Source organism: Anarrhichthys ocellatus, unplaced genomic scaffold, assembly GCF_004355925.1.
Source record: "Anarrhichthys ocellatus isolate YVR2014 unplaced genomic scaffold, GSC_Weel_1.0 scaffold16, whole genome shotgun sequence".
Lineage (NCBI taxonomy): Eukaryota > Metazoa > Chordata > Actinopteri > Perciformes > Anarhichadidae > Anarrhichthys > Anarrhichthys ocellatus.
In genome coordinates this window covers 452,094-469,843 of record NW_022280046.1, presented here as the reverse complement: position 1 = coordinate 469,843, position 17,750 = coordinate 452,094, and the positions used below count along the sequence as shown (strand labels likewise).

At 39.9% G+C, this 17,750-nt stretch overlaps 2 protein-coding genes across 3 annotated transcripts in view; one reads left to right on the top strand and one right to left on the bottom strand.

Moving 5' to 3' along the window:
* svopb (SV2 related protein b) overlaps nucleotides 1-887 on the bottom strand; it is an 11,465-nt gene extending 10,578 nt beyond the window's left edge. For both annotated transcript variants that reach the window (XM_031855977.1, XM_031855978.1), the window contains exon 1: nucleotides 734-887. In XM_031855977.1, the coding sequence (XP_031711837.1) occupies nucleotides 734-795 (62 nt within the window). In that variant the 5' untranslated portion in view covers nucleotides 796-887. The remainder of the gene's footprint in view (nucleotides 1-733) is intronic.
* A 7,363-nt stretch (nucleotides 888-8,250) lies between these two features.
* On the top strand, nucleotides 8,251-16,589 carry myo1hb (myosin IHb). The gene is made up of 31 exons (XM_031855972.1): nucleotides 8,251-8,391; nucleotides 8,777-8,892; nucleotides 9,598-9,796; nucleotides 9,878-9,958; nucleotides 10,091-10,270; nucleotides 10,362-10,460; nucleotides 10,572-10,685; nucleotides 10,811-10,882; nucleotides 10,979-11,098; nucleotides 11,431-11,498; nucleotides 11,572-11,677; nucleotides 11,799-11,879; nucleotides 11,986-12,077; nucleotides 12,194-12,288; nucleotides 12,945-12,991; nucleotides 13,226-13,306; nucleotides 13,399-13,504; nucleotides 13,667-13,784; nucleotides 13,933-14,046; nucleotides 14,131-14,207; nucleotides 14,297-14,365; nucleotides 14,456-14,540; nucleotides 14,625-14,787; nucleotides 14,911-14,994; nucleotides 15,155-15,248; nucleotides 15,669-15,724; nucleotides 15,814-15,949; nucleotides 16,042-16,112; nucleotides 16,188-16,285; nucleotides 16,370-16,469; nucleotides 16,563-16,589. The coding sequence occupies exons 1-31, from the start codon at nucleotides 8,254-8,256 to the stop codon at nucleotides 16,587-16,589; spliced, it is 3,087 nt and encodes a 1,028-aa protein (XP_031711832.1). The 5' UTR covers nucleotides 8,251-8,253.
* The last annotated feature ends 1,161 nt before the right edge of the window (nucleotides 16,590-17,750 follow it).

Here is a 17,750-nt window from a genome sequence, read left to right as displayed (position 1 = left end):
ATAGAGATATATATATAGAGATATATATATATATAGAGATATATATAGCGATATATATATATATATAGAGATAGAGATATATAGAGATATATAGATAGATAGATAGATAGATAGATAGATAGATATATAGATATATATATATATAGAAAAAAGAGATCATAAAATACAGAAGTAGGGAAGGATATCTCATTTTGTTTAATGCCTGTTACCTCAACTCCTCTCTCCTCGCATTTCCCGTGGGCGGGGCTCAGAAGCGAGGATAGGAGACGAGGAAAGGAATCGAGGATGAACAAACTGGAAAATGAGAAAGGGAACCCTGTGTTTTGGCTACTTCTTGCACGCAGTCTATGATTTAACGTCACAACGTTATGAACTGTGGGTAATTTCCTCTGGGAAAGTCTGCAGAAACGCGGACTTTCGGGAACTGTGCATACAGCATCAGGCACTTTGCGATTTGACAGCTGGAAAGCTCTAAACTCTCGCGGACTTTTTGGAAACGCAACTCAAAGCCTGAGTCCATTGAATGTTACTATACGTTATTGTTAACTTATTTAAAACACTGCTTTGTCTCTTTATGACCGATTCGCCAGAACCCGTGCTATTTTTTTAATAAGTCTCCACCCGCAACACTCTGTGTGCACACAGCTGCCAGACAGGTTCTTGACTCTGAGTAGACTACATTACCTAATACCATAGATACACATACAAAAGTAAACGCATGTGGTGGTTTTACCTCCGTTCGGGATTTCGCCACCTTCTGTAAATAATGTTGGGTTTTCTGCGCCATCTGTCCATTTCAGTTAAATGTTGGCGAGCTGAGACGTTCACCTCACAACACGCTTTGTATTCATTAAATATCAGGTGCGGTCTCAGGTGTCAACAATCAATCAGAGAGCAATACCTCAGGGGAATAAAGGAAAGAGGTTAACACACGAGTGTCGTTGAATCAGCCATACTTATTGAAACATTCTCTTTAGAGGGCTAGGTCAATGAAAAAACAATATGGATGATGAGATAGAAAATGATCACTTTGTATTTTTCAGCTTTATCACTTGGTGATAATTTGGTAAACAATAATACAAAAAACAAGAAACAAACTATGAAGCCAGTTTTTAAATATTCTTTTATTTTATTTGATTGCTGCCAGTAATGCAATTACAAGCACAAATCCAACCAGTAGAGATAATCAAACTGCAATAAGCTTCCCTCGTCCCCTTAATAAACCTTCTGTTCTTATCCAGTGGGATTTACAATAAGTACAACAGTGAGCTAAGCTTAAGATAAATGATTGATCACCAAAAGTTAAAGCAGACAGAGAGTGTGTGTGTGTGTGTGTGTGTGTGTGTGTGTGTGTGTGTGTGTGTGTGTGTGTGTGTGGTAGATGTCATAAAACGCATGAAATCTGGGTTTACAGAGTTGAATTTGTCAAAAATAATTGTTCCTTATTTCATTGAATCTTTTTTTTTCATTGAAACATTTGAGGCTGATTAACTGTTATACCCTCTAGCCGACAGCAGGTTGTGCTCTCATCTTTCTGGTGTTGGTCAAATAGCCGCAATGCTCTCTCTGTAAAGGCTGCTGTTGACAGAGGCTGCGTGTATGTTGGTACATATTCACACACCACACACACACACACACACACACACACACACACAAACAGTATTACACGTTCACAGCCTATTGTATCTTTTCACAGAAGCCTTATGAGAGAAAGAGATTTATACAATACAATGATCTAAAAGTAATCCATTATAAGTAGAAGTCATGAATTACACATCCTACTTAAATACAACAATAAAAGATGTATTATCAGTTCATTTGTACGTATAGTACAGTGTAGTTTTGTTACTTTTTTTTTCTCTCTCTCGCATTATTTTAAATCAAACTATGTGAGAGGTTTAGAAGGGAAATCAACTCACAGACAACATGACAAGGAGCACTAAGCCATTGGTTTAATCTTTAACAAGTTACATAGATATATATTATACCTTTATCTTACACATATATATGTATTTTTTTATGTTTCTGAATATAGCTGTCAGATAAAAGTAGTGAAGTAGAAAGCACAATATTTCCCCTTTAAATGTGGTGGAAGTAAACATAAAAAGGTAAGTACAGTACTTGAGTAAATGTACAGTGTGATGTGCTGGTAAACATACCACAAAAACAAACAATATTGAGTATTTACCATTTACCAGACGTCTTGTCCGTGGCTGGAAGTTTTCCGTCCTCTGCACTCATTCAATAAGGCCAACCTGAAAATAAAAGCTGTCGAAAAGTAGGACACCGTGAGGACATGCTGAGGCTGCTGCATTATGGGACGGTCATAAATACAGGTAGAATACACAATACATCAGCTGCTCGGCCGGACTCACACAGAACGACACAGAACCTTAGCAGAGCTCTTCAGAATTGCACAGAGAATTAAGACATGGATTCAAAGGTAAGACACAAGATCTGCTGTACATGCTTAAAGCCTTTGACATGTGAATGACCTATCCTGCTAACAGATATTCAATATGTTAAAATTCCGTTTGCATGCAGACATTACGAAAACAGCGGGTTTTGTGATGCTGTACATTAGTTATTGTGTGATTTGTTCACCGAATGCTCCACTTCTGAAACAGACAGCCCCACAGCTCGGCTTAGCCTTCAGAGTCTTGCCCTGTCGACAGTGAGCTGTTTGCTCACATAAATAAAGGATGAGTTGAAAGTTTAGTTGTTTGGAACTAATCGGACCTGTGAATATTTATTTGGACAAGTGGTGGATCAAGGACACTTTGTGATCCAACTTGTCCTTCACTCTTTAGAAACACGATTGCAATAGACGTATTATTTGCCTCTTATTTCTGTCAGATGTTGAGATGTGTTCTTGTGTTTGAGTTAATACTAAACAGTGTGTGGGTTGAAGACTTTTTTGAATGGTACACTTTGAACCCTCAGTGCAGGATTGAGGCTACGCATGAAATGAAAGGAGATACTCCAGGAACCATTGGTTTGCGTTATCATCAGGGCTGGGTATATCTAACCTCAAAAGTTTTTGAAGTTTTTAGTCTTCTGACTTTATATACACATCAAAAAAAATATCTACAAATAGAATATTATTTTATTAGACGTGTACTGTATTTTATCATATTATACTGCACTGTATTTAGGCACAGTCATATCATGGAGTTAATACAGCAATCACCAGTAATGCATTTCAGAACTTTGAGCCTAATTTGTTCAATGAAAAAGTGTGTTTATGGTATTGAAAAGTGCTTTTTTGTGTCAGTACCACAGCTCACATATCAAATTGTCACGGATATAAAAAAAAACTTTAAAAAGTAATAGTGCATCCCTTAATGTCAGACCCATTTGAGGTTGTTTTGATTTAGTCTTCAGTCTTATAACACAATGAAAATAGTAGGTATCCAATACAGCAAAACTGTCGGTTAGACATATTTTCTGTTCTTCATAGATGGAGGGCAAACCTACAACGTAAATCATATCTTTTCAAGCAGAAGTTGCCACTGCATTTATATTTTAACTATACAGTGGATTAAATCAACATGTGCCAAACACATATGATTGGATTGTTGAGGTAGGAGGTGTTGCCATCAAATGATACTGGGTTTTCCATGAGTACTGTAAATCAATAAGACGTGGCCACTACAGCTCATCATTGAGTAGATCCTTGAAACCTCTCAGTATTTGCATTATTGATTACATTATGCTGATGACCATTTTTTCCAGCATGCTCTCTTATGTCACCATGTATTTTGGCCAATCTAAGTAACATAAGATGCCTTTGTTGATGCTTACAGGAAGCACAATGTTAAATTTTAAACAGACAGAATGAGAGGGCAATGTTACGCTGCCCGCAGGCCTGTCACAACTGACCCACAAGACAAGAGATGAGATAGAAGCACCGGGGTGCAATGTTGTATTATAGTGATATCAATAAAAATAAATAAAAAATAGCATTAAAAGTACAATAGTTCATCTTCATCTGTTTCGTCTCCCCACATTTCCTGTTGGCACTCCATAATATAAAGGCAGACATCTTAAAAAATACTATTTTTGTGGTTGTGCATATACAATATGATACATAAAATCAGTTCTGTTCCATGTTACAGATGAATCATTTGAATACATATTTTATTTTTTTAATTGAGGTTTAATTTAAAAGCTTTCATTGAAAACAGAATGCATAACAGTAGCACATTACCGTAGTTCTGAAACAATCTGTGATTTTGACAGGTGGTGTCGCCGTATCTACAGTAGCTTGATCCAAAACTGGTCTCATCGTTATGGCTCTAATGAGCAGCTAGTAATTAGTTTGAAATGCATCCGTCTAATCAAAGATCAGTAATCGAATACCTGTGCTGTAATTTTGTGGGGAGGAGGGTGAGGACGGGTCTCTGGGAGGATAGAGTTACTACAGCCTTGTATTACATACCTGCACACACACACACACACACACACATGCGCGCGGAAACACACGCACACACACTCTTCCTTAAACACATAGAGTAGCTGTTCAACACTGAAGCAAGCGCTGAATGAATGTTTGCTGCCTGGGCTCCATGAATGTTTAACCAGCCCAGTGCTTCCAGAGCCAGGTAGCTGATTACTACCTCATTACCTACATTGCAGGGACGTCAGCTAGGTAGGAAGCAGCAGTGCCACACTCCTCCTTCTTCTCCTCCTCCTCCTCCTCTTCTTCTTCAGCCGCTCTGTCCCAGGTTGTGATAACGGGCCTGCTACGAGCCAGTATTTGAATCAGGGACCGATGCAAACCTGAGTAGCAGAGGAGACGGTAGATTCTTGGTGAAATACCTGTGCTGACTTAAAGAGGCTCCACTATGGGAGAACTCATCGGCTATTAAAGCAGCCATCACAGCCTGTGTTTGTCCGAGTTGCACACCTGGAGGATTGAAGTTCACAGTTATTTGGATTTCTCAGGTTCATCACACAAGACTGATTCAACCATGACGCACATGGTTTTGGAAGTAAAGGAGGTAATTGCATGAACACGGCTTGTGTGTCTTAGCTGCAATTGTGTATATTATTTTAAGTGATTGTAGCATCTCAGGTGCATATTTTCTTAATTGTGGAAAAAAAGAAAATACAGGTAAAAACTCCAGATGTTCTCATAGTGGTTGACTAATTCTGTGGGTGTGCCACAGTAAGTAATATGCTCAAATTCAAATGAAGTAATGACTTTAAAGCTGCACTTATACATCTTTTTCACAAACTCAATTAATCAAATAACTATCTGAAATGTGAAAGGGGTTGCTCGTTGTGACGAATTCACAGAGAATTATCAACCGACTCTGCAGTTAAGCGCTACAGAGTGTTTTAGCGTCTTTCAGCCCATTGCTTTTGTTTAAATGTTTCGGTTCACTCTGCTGCAGAAGCAGTATTTAATGAAAAACATCTGCACGTTACCTGCTCATCACTAAACAACAGACAGACAAAGTTAGTGACTTGCTTGTAAACATAGTGGAGCATTTATCAGATAAAGAGACAGTCATTTCTTTTAACAGTTGGTGGAGACCAAAATCAGAACTAAAATAGTGAATATTGGACGTCAGGTGACATGAAACACGACTCCATAATGAACGCTAATGTTTCCCTATATTTGCTGGATGAGGAAATAGAGCACAGTTTGCAAATTCACAACGACGACTTTCTAAAGTGATAATATGTGAATGTTGACTGACCCAAAGTGGCCGAAAAAGAAATGAATGCTGCTTTAAATAAACTATATTGAACTATATGATATTGTCCAGAAGGGAAAAATGTTTAACCAATTCTGCGATGCAAAAATAGCCAAACAGGGTAATCGGTTCACAGCATAGTTACTGTGTGCTTGTGTGAAACAGTAGCAACAGAGGAGATACTGGACCTGACTGGTGTGATGGAGGCCTGTGATGGTCAGGTTTCTCTAGACACCTGGAGCCCCCTAAATGTGTGTTGCCCTGGGTGATGTGTGGTGCCAGTCAATGGCCCACGAGGAGCGCTATCTCTTTCAGGAGCCTAACCGCCACTTTGTGGCTGCGTAACAGGATCCTGCACCATACTGGATAGACAGGGACAATGGAGCACCCTCTCAGGTGATGGTCTCCGGGTCAGATAGACTTTCCTGTTCCGCTGAAGCCTGACATCAAAATTTGATGTTTATCGTAGTTATTCATGTTGGATTTTTGTGTGCGTTACCTGATACACGTGACTGTGTTTTGTTCATCTTCTCTGTTCGTATGATAAAGTCTTGAGCACTGTCCATTTTACATCAGACGTCAATGTTGCAAAAGAAAAAGCCACATCCCATCTTGTTGCTCTTTTCCTTAGCAAAACTGTCAATCCTCTTACAGCATAGTATTGTTTGATGATCTGCCGTTTGTTCAGCAGATGTAATGTATCCTCTAAATGGCAGAAAAATCTCTGCCCTGCACTTTGTGCCCGGCCAACAGTTGGCACGTCAGAACGTTTTTTTCAGGTGTTATTTACAGACACATGATGAAATGTTTTGGGAGAGATCATCTCTGTGATACAATTAGAAAAAAACATTTGGTACCTAGTTTTATTGTTACTGCTGTTATTCTTTAGGTTAATACCTTAAGCCAGTAGTAAAAGGTATGTTAGGTATATAGAAGCATGTTTTGAATGGCCTCAATTTTTCATATTCTAGTACTGCTACCAGTTGTTGGACTTCTCTCTTTTGTTGTGTCAATTAAAAAACAGGCTAATCCGTATTGTGTTCCGGCCAATGAGAGTGACTTATGTGCTGAATTTACAGCTTTAAGTTGTATCAATTGCTATGTGAAGTATACAATTCATATTTAATGTTCCTAAATGGAGTGGCAACATTCACATGGAAAAAAATGCACTACATTCCTAAAAATAAAAGTAGCTTTCCTATAAAATGATTTGGTGAGAAATACATTCTTCTCGTCATGAAGCCTAATCGTTTCAAGATCGTGGAGTCTTTTAATTTGATTCGCAAGATCAACAAGTTCTTGTTAATGTTCACGCAAGTATGTTGTATGAGGTAGAGTAACATCTACAGTAACGTATTTATCTACAAGCACACACACAAATACATATTTCGAATGAGATTTGCTTCCTGTGTCGTGAACTCATTTGATTATTGATGGTTTCCTATTGAGGGAAGTGGAAACTGTTATCTTTCAGTGTTTCCTGTCATACTGTCCTTTCCCTCAATAAAATTAGATGTTCAGTTCACAATAGGTACAGACGCACACACATACATACACATCAGGGACCTTCAGGGTAAGTAGCTTTTTGAACTTTTTCCTGCAAAACACTGTTGAATAATTTAACGATCACATTTGGGGTTTTTCAGGACGTGGTTTATTGTGACATTTTGATGTGAATTTCTGCTGGGTCAGTAGAGCATCAGCTTGTTTTACTGGAGAATGATCTGTGAGTGTCAGTTACTCCGGTGACAGGTCAACTTGGCAGTGATGAGAGCCAAACTACTGAGGCGTAATACTGGGTGGCTCTTTCATGGCACCGTAATTAAAGTGCATTGCGTTTGGCTGATCATTTTACCTGGCACTTCTTCAGTTGAGCATCCTTAAGTGGCAGATCATTTCCTGTGTTTATACATATGCTATAAAATGACTGTAATTACTTCTAGATTCCATTTGATTAAGTTTTTATTTGTGTCAGTTATTGTTTAATTCTATATTAAACTGTGGACAATATGAAGCTTCCGGTGTTGGTATTTCGTGTTTGTTCTGTTTCTGTCCTGAACAAAACTGATGGCTTGTTAGAGAGCAAGGAAGCAGATTAGATGGTGATGGCTGAATTTAGATCTGTCCCGCGCATGAAGGATGCAGCCAAGGCCACTAACGGCTCTGACTGGAAGTCACAGATATAGGGACAAACAGACAGGACATGAGAACCCACTGGGAAATATACATCCTAGATCATCCATGATTGGGCATGCGTGTGTGTATGTGTTCTTGAGTGGTGACAACCTCAACAAAAACAGATAACTTTTGGGGAAAACAGGACACAAAGGAAAAGGATGGGACATATAGGACTGGTCTTCACTAAAGGAATGACAACGGGGTCAAAAATAACATCATATCTGTAGCGTTTCTTTAAAAAAGCAATACATTGTCTTATCAAGGTCTAAAGTGCAAAATACAGTTTTGACATTTCACTTTGTTGTGTTGCAATACCTTGTTTTCTTGTGTTCCTGCTCGGGTGCAGAGCCTGGAGGTGCGCTGTAACCAGATGCTGAGGAACATGGAGGCCTCCCTGACAGCCCGGGATCGCGTGGGCATCCAGGATTTTGTTCTGCTGGACGACTACACGAGTGAGAGTGCCTTTCTGGACAACCTGAGGAAACGCTTCCATGAGAATCTCATTTACGTGAGTGTAATGTCGGATCACCCGACTCGTTCTGTTACTCTAATTAAACTTCACACCCTCGACCTTCAACCCAACAACGTCCTAATGCTGATGTTGCTGAATAAGGCACCTTGTGTTGCTGAAGCAGCAGCTCCTGTTCTCTCCATTTGCACAGTGAGCAATCTAAAGGTCACCGGTGTCCATGAGGTCATGACAAGTGATTAACCAAACTTATTGCTTTTGATAAGAGGAACAAAATTACTTATCAGCACAGTGATGAATGCACAGCACACTGCTGGAAGCTTTCCCTCAATGTCATGTAATGTTTGAGGAAAAACAATGTCCTGTATTATCAAATGTGCAAGAGTTGCAGAACATGACTTCCTCTCCTCGTCTTTCTCTGCAGACCTACATTGGAACTCTCTTGGTGTCGGTCAACCCATATAAAGACTTAGATATCTACAGCAAGAAGCAAATGGATACCTACGTGGGTGTGAACTTCTTTGAGCTGCCACCTCATATGTAAGATTTCATAAATGTTGTATTCATTCATGTTGTGTATTGGCATACAGTGGGGGGGATGGATTGTCATGGAATTTTGTACAGAAATGTATGTTTCCCAGAGGACAAATTCTAATGACTTTTCATCTAGCGCTATCATCAGATCAAAATGATGATTTCACCAAAGCAAAACTAAAGACATTCCTATTCTCATCAGCCTCAGCTGTACTTTGTGTTTAGTGCTAATTAGCAAACTAAGATGTGAACATGATAAACATTTTACTTGCTGACATTTGCATTAAGCTAAAAGTACAGCTGTATCCAAGTACAACTTTCAATTCCATGAAAGATTATCACATTAGAAGGAAAAAAGAAAGGATGTCAATGTGACACAAGAGTTTATAAATTATAAATGCAAGGCATCATGGTGCCCAAGCAGTTTAGGTGCCAACCCACGAACCACAACGACGCAGATCTTTGTTGCAGGTCATGCTCGATCTCTCTCTCGCCTCATTTCCTTTCATCTTTCCACTGTCAGCTAGCTAGCCAATAAAGGCATCACAACGACATAGAGTTAAGTTTTTGGCCTCTTGCAAAGGAAGAGCAAAATGCAATTTATAACTTAAACAGGAGTGTTAAAAGCTACATTGTGTTCAGCAATAAAAAAAAGCACTCTTTGCCGAGTCTGACTTCGCGGCTGACTTTGTCCTATTACTGCACTTTCAGTTATGCGCTCGCAGACAACGTCTTCCGCACCATGCTGTCCGAGTTCAACAACCACTTCATCCTGATCTCAGGGGAGAGTGGGGCCGGCAAGACCGAGACCTCCAAGAAAATCCTGCAATTCTATGCTGTCAGTTGTCCAAGTACCAAACTCCTGAACAACGTCCGCGACAGGCTGCTTCTCTCCAACCCAGTGCTTGAGGTCAGTGACATGGATATGTGTACCATGGCTTATAACATGATTTTAAAGGCATTTAATGGTGTTTTGTTTTACATCATCAAGGCTTTCGGAAACGCCAAAACCCTGAAGAATGACAACTCAAGCCGCTTTGGGAAATACATGGACATCCAGTTCAACCACCAGGTGGACTTAAATATATTAATTACATTACAGTGTAAAATACAATGTCAGGATAATACAACACAGCAATGTAATGATCTCAAGGTTCACACCAAGGACTTAAGTTAAGGGTTAAGGCTTACCTTTCGCACTCAGGGGGGTGCAGTTGGTGGTCACATCCTGAGTTACCTGCTGGAGAAGTCCCGTGTGGTCCACCAGAACCACGGGGAGAGAAATTTCCACATCTTCTATCAGCTGGTGGAGGGAGGAGAGGAAGATCTGCTCCGCTGGCTCGGCCTGGAGAGAAACTGCCAGAACTACAATTACCTGGTGCAGGTCAGTGGAAAAAAACAAAACGGAACTCTACTTATATCTGGTGCGACAAAAACTTCTCGACTCAGACATTTTTATACTGTGTCTCCTCCAGGGTGATTGTGCCAAAGTTAGCTCTATCAATGATAAAAGTGACTGGACGACGGTGCGGAGAGCCCTCTCTGTCATAGAGATCAGTGAGAGTGATATTGAGGTGAGGTGTAACAGTAGATCTTTACACACCTGGACAAAGCATTATTTAAATACATTTACGATACATTTTGCTGGTGATTCATAAAGTATTTCTTTCTGGGTGTAAACACAGCACCTGTTTGGAATAATTGCTAGTGTGCTCCATCTGGGAAATGTCAAGTTTGAAGCAGATGTTCGAGGATACGCCTCTCTCAACAACAACCAGGAGATGCACTGGGTGTCAAAGGTGAGCCCCCCCCCCAAAAAAACACTGCGGATAGTTTAAACTCTAAATATGTCTCCATGCAACTTTCTGATGGAAACCAGGAAGAGATTTGGTGCGACATGTTTTTGCTTGTATTTGCTGTGCAGTTGCTGGGGATTCCTACTCAGGTGCTACAACAGGGCTTAACCCACAGGAAGATTGAAGCCAAAACAGAGGAGGTGACTTGACTTCTTTGATTTGATTTTAAGTATAAAATATCTTTAACTTGTGTGTAGTGCTTCTTTTTAATAATCTACATTATTCTGACGTTAAAGGTGTTTAGTCCCTTCTCTGTGGACCATGCAGTATATGCCAGGGACGCCCTCGCCAAAGCAATCTATGGCCGCACTTTCAACTGGCTGGTCAACAAGATCAATGAATCTTTAGTTAACAAGGTGAGGGGGAAAAAAAGCATTCTTCTCTCTTTCTAATCTTGCCTAGCCAGACCTGTCTCATAAAGATCACAGAAATGGGGAGTAAATTGGGGTAATGACATTTTAGCAACCCTGAGGTGGCCATTTGATTTGTTGTGAGTCTGAAAACACCCAATTCTGGTAACAGCACATCTGGCAAATTTGACTTTGGGCAGATTTTTCCCCCCACAATGTAATTGTATTGGTTTAAAGTAACACCAACATATGAGGTTGAATTTCTCCAAAGAGGTCTGGCTTCACAAAATTGCACATTTTCCATGTGAAGAAATCATATCTGAGTAAATCATCTGTAGGATTCCTCCAGGAAAACAGTAATTGGTCTGTTGGACATCTATGGTTTCGAGGTTTTAAACGTGAACAGGTGAGATCCCGCACAGATGAGCTGATTCAGAAATGAAGAATATGATACTAACGGTGCCTCTGATGTATTTTAGCTTTGAGCAGTTTTGCATCAACTACTGCAACGAGAAGCTGCAGCAGCTTTTCATCCAGCTGACCCTCAAGTCAGAGCAGGAGGAGTACGAGATGGAAGGGATTGAAGTAATAACGCTATTAATCCTTATTTAATATTGTCATTTGTGGATCACAGTGCAGAAATAATACTCAGGATAAAAACTGCTACTGAAACACTAATGCTTTCCTCATTTGTTTTTTTGCACAGTGGGAACCAGTGCCATTTTTCAACAACAAGATAATCTGTGATCTCGTGGAGGTGAAACACAGAGGAATCATATCTTTATTGGTAAAGTTAGGATTGAGTTATGCTCCTCCAGAACGACACATAGTATGCTCGCCCACAAAACTAAAACTGAATACATTGAATTATTGATGCTTGTCCTCTCATATAGGACGAGGAGTGTTTACGTCCTGGAGAGGCCACAGATCTCACCTTCCTAGAGAAGATGGAGGAAACGATTGGTGGTCACCCTCATTTCGTCACGTGAGCTCTACAGCTTTGCTTTAGAGAAAGTGCACGTTGTCTACGCATGTTGAGACCAGCACATCGCGTGACCATGAATATCAGAATAACCTACACTACATGTCCCCTTCCTGCAGACATAAACTTGCCGACCAAAAGACAAGGAAGTCATTGGACAGAGGAGACTTCCGCCTCTTGCACTACGCTGGGGAGGTTACATACTGTGTTGTTGGTAAGAGATGTTATACCTCTGCGTGTTAAATCATTTCTGTCTCTATTACAATGCCATTAAAAGAACAGCGGCCTATTGCTAAAATGTAGTGTAACATTAGCACAAATAGAGAAGAGTCATAAAGTCTTGAACACATGCTCTCACAATTTCTGTGTGCGATTACATACGTCACATTTTCAGCTTTCAATATCTGCAGATAATAAAATACATCACTTTCAAATACTATCGTGTAATTTTGACAAATTACCATGAAATGTAATTTAATCTTAACATGTCACAAGCCTAACGTTGCCCATAACACAATGTGTTACCAATCTAGCTTGATATTGGTAACTAGCATGTTATAACAAGGTGCCGTAAAAACCTTCAAGGACAATTAAACTACACCATATCATCAAAAACTAGGGCTGTGATTCATAGAAAGTAAGATTTGCGCCACTTTTTAGCGTTTTTTTAATCACGTTTTTTTAATCACGTTTTTTTAATCACGTTTTTTTAATCACGTTTACATAACTATGTTTACACTGCTATGGAATCACCTCTGCTCAGCCTTGCTAATTAAACTTATAATTTGTAAGAGGAAGAATGTGTTGTTGCCAAAATAAATACTATACTTTTTGCTATTTTAAAGTTTTTACTTTTCTTTAAACTTTCAGGATTCTTGGACAAAAACAATGATCTCTTGTATCGAAATGGGAAAGAGGTAATTTAATTTCATTTCTCTAGTATGAAACCAGGTGATACACAAATGTCGTTGAATATTTGTTTTGAATCTAACCTATGACTTCTGATATCCTCTGGTCCTACCAAAAAAGAAGCAAAAATAGAATTGAAAATATACATAAAAGTAAAGCAGCATAATAACAAAATTATTTATGGTATATATGGTTTTGTCTGACATTTTGGATGCTTACATAGTTTTCCTATTCTCCTTCAGGTCATGCGACAGTCCAAGAACGCTATTATCAAACACTGTTTTCCTTCTTCTGAACCGGACAGCAAGAGGAGACCTGAAACTGTAAGAAACGATTCAGATGATGACGTTCAATGACCCACCGATTTAATGATTTACACAACTAAACCATTGACACCTTTCCTGTGACTCCCCAGGTGATGACTCAGTTCAAGAGCAGCCTAGTGGGCTTGACTGAGATCCTAATGTCCAAAGAGCCCTGGTATGTCCGCTGCATTAAACCCAATGACGCTAAGCAGCCAGGTGTGTCCCAAAAATCCTCCACTTCTGAAAAGACCCTTGAGCTCTAGCTGAGCTAATGCATTTTACTGTTTACTGTTCAGCCTGCAGTCAGCCAGCAGATGAAGTTAGACAAGACAGTTTTGACCCCTGAACTCTGTAGATTACCTTTGATGTCCCCTTCAGGACGCTTTGATGATGTGTTGGTGAGACATCAGGTGAAGTACCTGGGGCTGATGGAGCATCTGAGGGTCAGACGCGCTGGGTTTGCTTACCGACGCAAATACGACATATTTCTCCAGAGGTATAGCCAAGCACACTTTCACTCTTTTTTTCATCTAAAGTGCACATAAAGTTTCTCTTTTTCTTGCAGAAGACATTTGGCATGTTGTCATTTTTGTTTATCAAGTACAAAAGCTGGGTGTGATTCTGCGGTCTTCTTCTGTACTCAGGTATAAGGCTCTGTGTCCTGACACCTGGCCCAACTGGAAAGGTACGGCAGCAGAAGGCGTGCGGTGCCTGATCAAACACCTGGGCTACAAACCTGATGAGTACAAGATGGGCAGGTAGGCAGATGGTGCTGTATGGAAGCCATAGGTTCACCTGGAAGAGATACAGGAACATCTCACTAAATGTATTTTCCCCTCAAGGACAAAAATTTTCATCCGGCACCCTAGAACTCTGTTTGCAACCGAAGACACCTTTCAGGTCTGCAAACATAAGCTAGGTGAGATGCTGTTCTGTACATTCACTTGCACTTCTACATTAAGCATCCAAACGCTCCTGAGGGTGAAACTGTAACTGTCATTGTTGCAGCAACAAGGATTCAGGCGAAGTACAAAGGCTACAGAGTGAAAGGAGACTACCTGAAGCAGAGAGAGGCTGGTGAGTGTTAAAATGCACACTGATGCTAAACTAAAAGCTGCACAAGCATTATAAGATATTACTTTTTATTCCCTTGTCTTATCTAAATAGCCACGAAGATTGAGACCTGCTGGAGAGGTCTGCTGGCCAGAAAGGAGCGTGTAAAGAGGGCATGGGCTACCAAAGTCATCAAGAAGTAAGTTCACACGATGACAGGAGATGGTCACACAGCCTAATAAAGTCGATGTTGAGAAATTACCCGTCTTTTGATTCGTTCTAGATTCATTAAAGGTTTCATGACTCGAAACCAGCCGGCCTGCGTTGACAACAGTGAGTACCTGTCGTACGTGAGGCAGAACTACCTCACACGTCTGAGGGACAACCTTCCCAAAACCGTCTTGGAAAAAGACTCTTGGCTCACTCCTCCTCCGATAATGAAGGAGGTTGGTGATGCATTTGTTTGAATCAGCTGTTTCTAAGGCTGTATGCGCATGAGGGCACACGTTGGTGATTTTGGTAATGGCTGCACGCTGTAAAAGGTGTCAAACTGTATTTGTTTTATGAAGTTGTCCCAGCTGTTGAAGAAGCTCTACATTCGTCACATGGTGCAGAAGTACGTCCGAGGAATCACTCCACAGAGGAAAGCACAGGTATGATCGTAGGTGGTAGGCACCGCAATACACGCACTCACAACATATCTATTCTACATTTAAAATAACTAAATAAAGAAAAATGTTTGTGCTTGAGTCCCAGACAAATTCACTTCAGGAAATTTCTTACTTACTTTTTTTAAACTTTTCTTGTTTCCAGCTTCTGCTAAAAGCACAGACAAGCTCCATGTTCAAAGGAAAAAAAGAAAACTACCCCTTCAGTGTGTGCAGACCGTTCGTGGACACCAGAATTAGTAAGACTGCTGAGTTTTTTTTCTTTTCACGGAGTGTACATACAGGAATATAGAATTTAGCATGAATACTTTTAAGTAGAGCATACAACATGATAATACTGGATAGTTAAAATAGTCTGTGAAGACCGCAGATACCAGCAGTACTTTACATTAGATTAGATATATTCATGCTCTACCTTTTTCAGAATTTGCTTTTTAAATATGGAATACGTCTTTCCAGATGATGAAGAATTAGCAACAGTACATTTACATTTTCAAATTAAACCTGATTATGCAATCTCAGATACTTTGTGAGCCGGTTAATGGACTATTTTGCAGATTGATAAAGCAAGTTATAATGGAATTACTGAGACAGTATCGTATTATTGTTTTCAATTTGTGTATGAAATCCTCCCTCATGACTTCTCTTATTCTATTAAGATGCAGAAGACATAAGCATCAAAGTGCTTCAGATGATACGGCATGAGCACATCAAGGTAAACTAACATTGGAATAAACTTTGCATCTTCGTTCTTTTATCCACTCTGACCGTGTGTGTGTGTGTGTGTGTGTGTCCGTCCCACAGTACAGTGTGCCGGTGGTGAAGTACGACAGGAACGGGTTCAGGCCTCGTCTCCGGCAGCTCATCTTCACCCAGAAAGCCGCCTACCTGGTCGAGGAGGCCAAGATCAAGCAACGGATGGATTACATCTCTCTGAACGGTAACGAATGAGACAAAACGAGCATCAGTATCTGAAGGTAGAGCTACGCACATGCTTGAAACTTACAATCATGTTTATTTTTCTATTTAAAGGTGTATCAGTCAGCAACCTGAGTGACAACTTCCTGATCCTTCACGTTACATGCGATGACATCAAGCAAAAGGTAGACCTATCAACAGGCTGGTGTCGACACACAATATATTTTTAGATATAAAACAATGTTTTGGTTGCCTTTTAGGGGGATCTGGTTCTGCAGTGTGACTACCTGTTTGAAGCCTTGACTAAGCTGAGTCTTATTGCCAACAAGCAGAACTGTACCAAAGTGGTCCAGGGCAGGTACAGAAACTGGATTTATGTGGGAATGTTAATTTAGCAAAAACGATGGACGTTCCTAATTCAATGTGGAATTGTCGCTTGCAGTGTGCGATTTGACATCCAGCCTGGCAGAGAGGGGTTTGTGGACTTCAAGAGTGGTCAGGAGTCAATGGTCTACAGGGCAAAGAACGGCCATTTGATGGTGGTGAGTGTGGACTTCATCAAAGCATCATGTTAAGACGACGTCAAATTACCATTTGTATCAACAATTGACAAAGGTCTCTGCTTTCTTCTTTAGGAATCTACCAGAACCAAGTCCAGATGATGCTGCCAGTGATTTGGGATGATGTTGCTGCGTATTTTAGGAACAGTCGTGTTTGTTTTGTAATCCTGCTCCATGGTTGATGCCAATCGTGTTTCATTTAGGCTGATTTTTACCTTTTGCATCTTTATGACAATATTATCCACTGATATGTATGCAAACATTACACTGCCAATATCTCAGTAGAGCAGACAAGAAACCAGTAGTAGAGCCTAGCCAGAACATCATCGGGTCTGCTTGTTCCTAATGTCTGGAGTTTAAATCATCTCTGAGTGAACAAACTGATCCCAGATTAGATTCGGGGAAATCAACCATCCTTAATATCAATAGAAGCGCTTAATCTGTTTTTGTATTAAATGTATCTTAAATCCTGTGTAGATGATAACATGATAAATATAAATATATATATGTGTGTGTGTGTGCAGCCATGAATGTTTCTAATACCTCACCCATGTTTTACGGTTACATTAAAAACATGTTAAACCACAGACACTGCACGTGAAAAAAGTATTTCTTGGGGGTAAATTACTTAATTACAGAACAAAATACATCAGCACATTTTAAATGAATGCTTGATAATCTATACGTAAGCATATTTTGCTTAGATGATTTTTGAGGTTGCAGCTCCCCCTGCTGGCCTACAGGTCCCCTCTGGGACTGTTGTCAGCAAACTTGTCGTGCTTATGTTCTGTTCATAATTCATTTTCCATCTACCTTTAGTGATGCAAAATTGGTGTCCAGGAAACAAATACGAATGTGAGGCATAAAAGTGTAACTTGTTTTTGTCTTCTAAATGATTCATTTTGTCTCAGTGAAGGCAGCATTGGATTGCCCAGTAGCTTAATCTGCAGCACATTCTGCTGGACAACACAAATACCAACATGAAAATAAAAAGGAAAATGCTGATGTGGGATAGAAATGCAAAGATTGCATTTAAATTCGGAGAGTGCATATTCTCAAATTTTAACTACAGTTCAACATACTCAAAGTTAGCATCTTAACGTATCCGATATGCTAACCTGGGCTCAAACTTTGAAAGAAGGCCCATTTTGGACTGAAGGCACCGCTGTGATACATAATCAAAATAATGAATTAAATACACAGTATGTCACCTATTTCACATCTTGTTACTATCTAATATGACTGATTTGTTAAAACAAATAT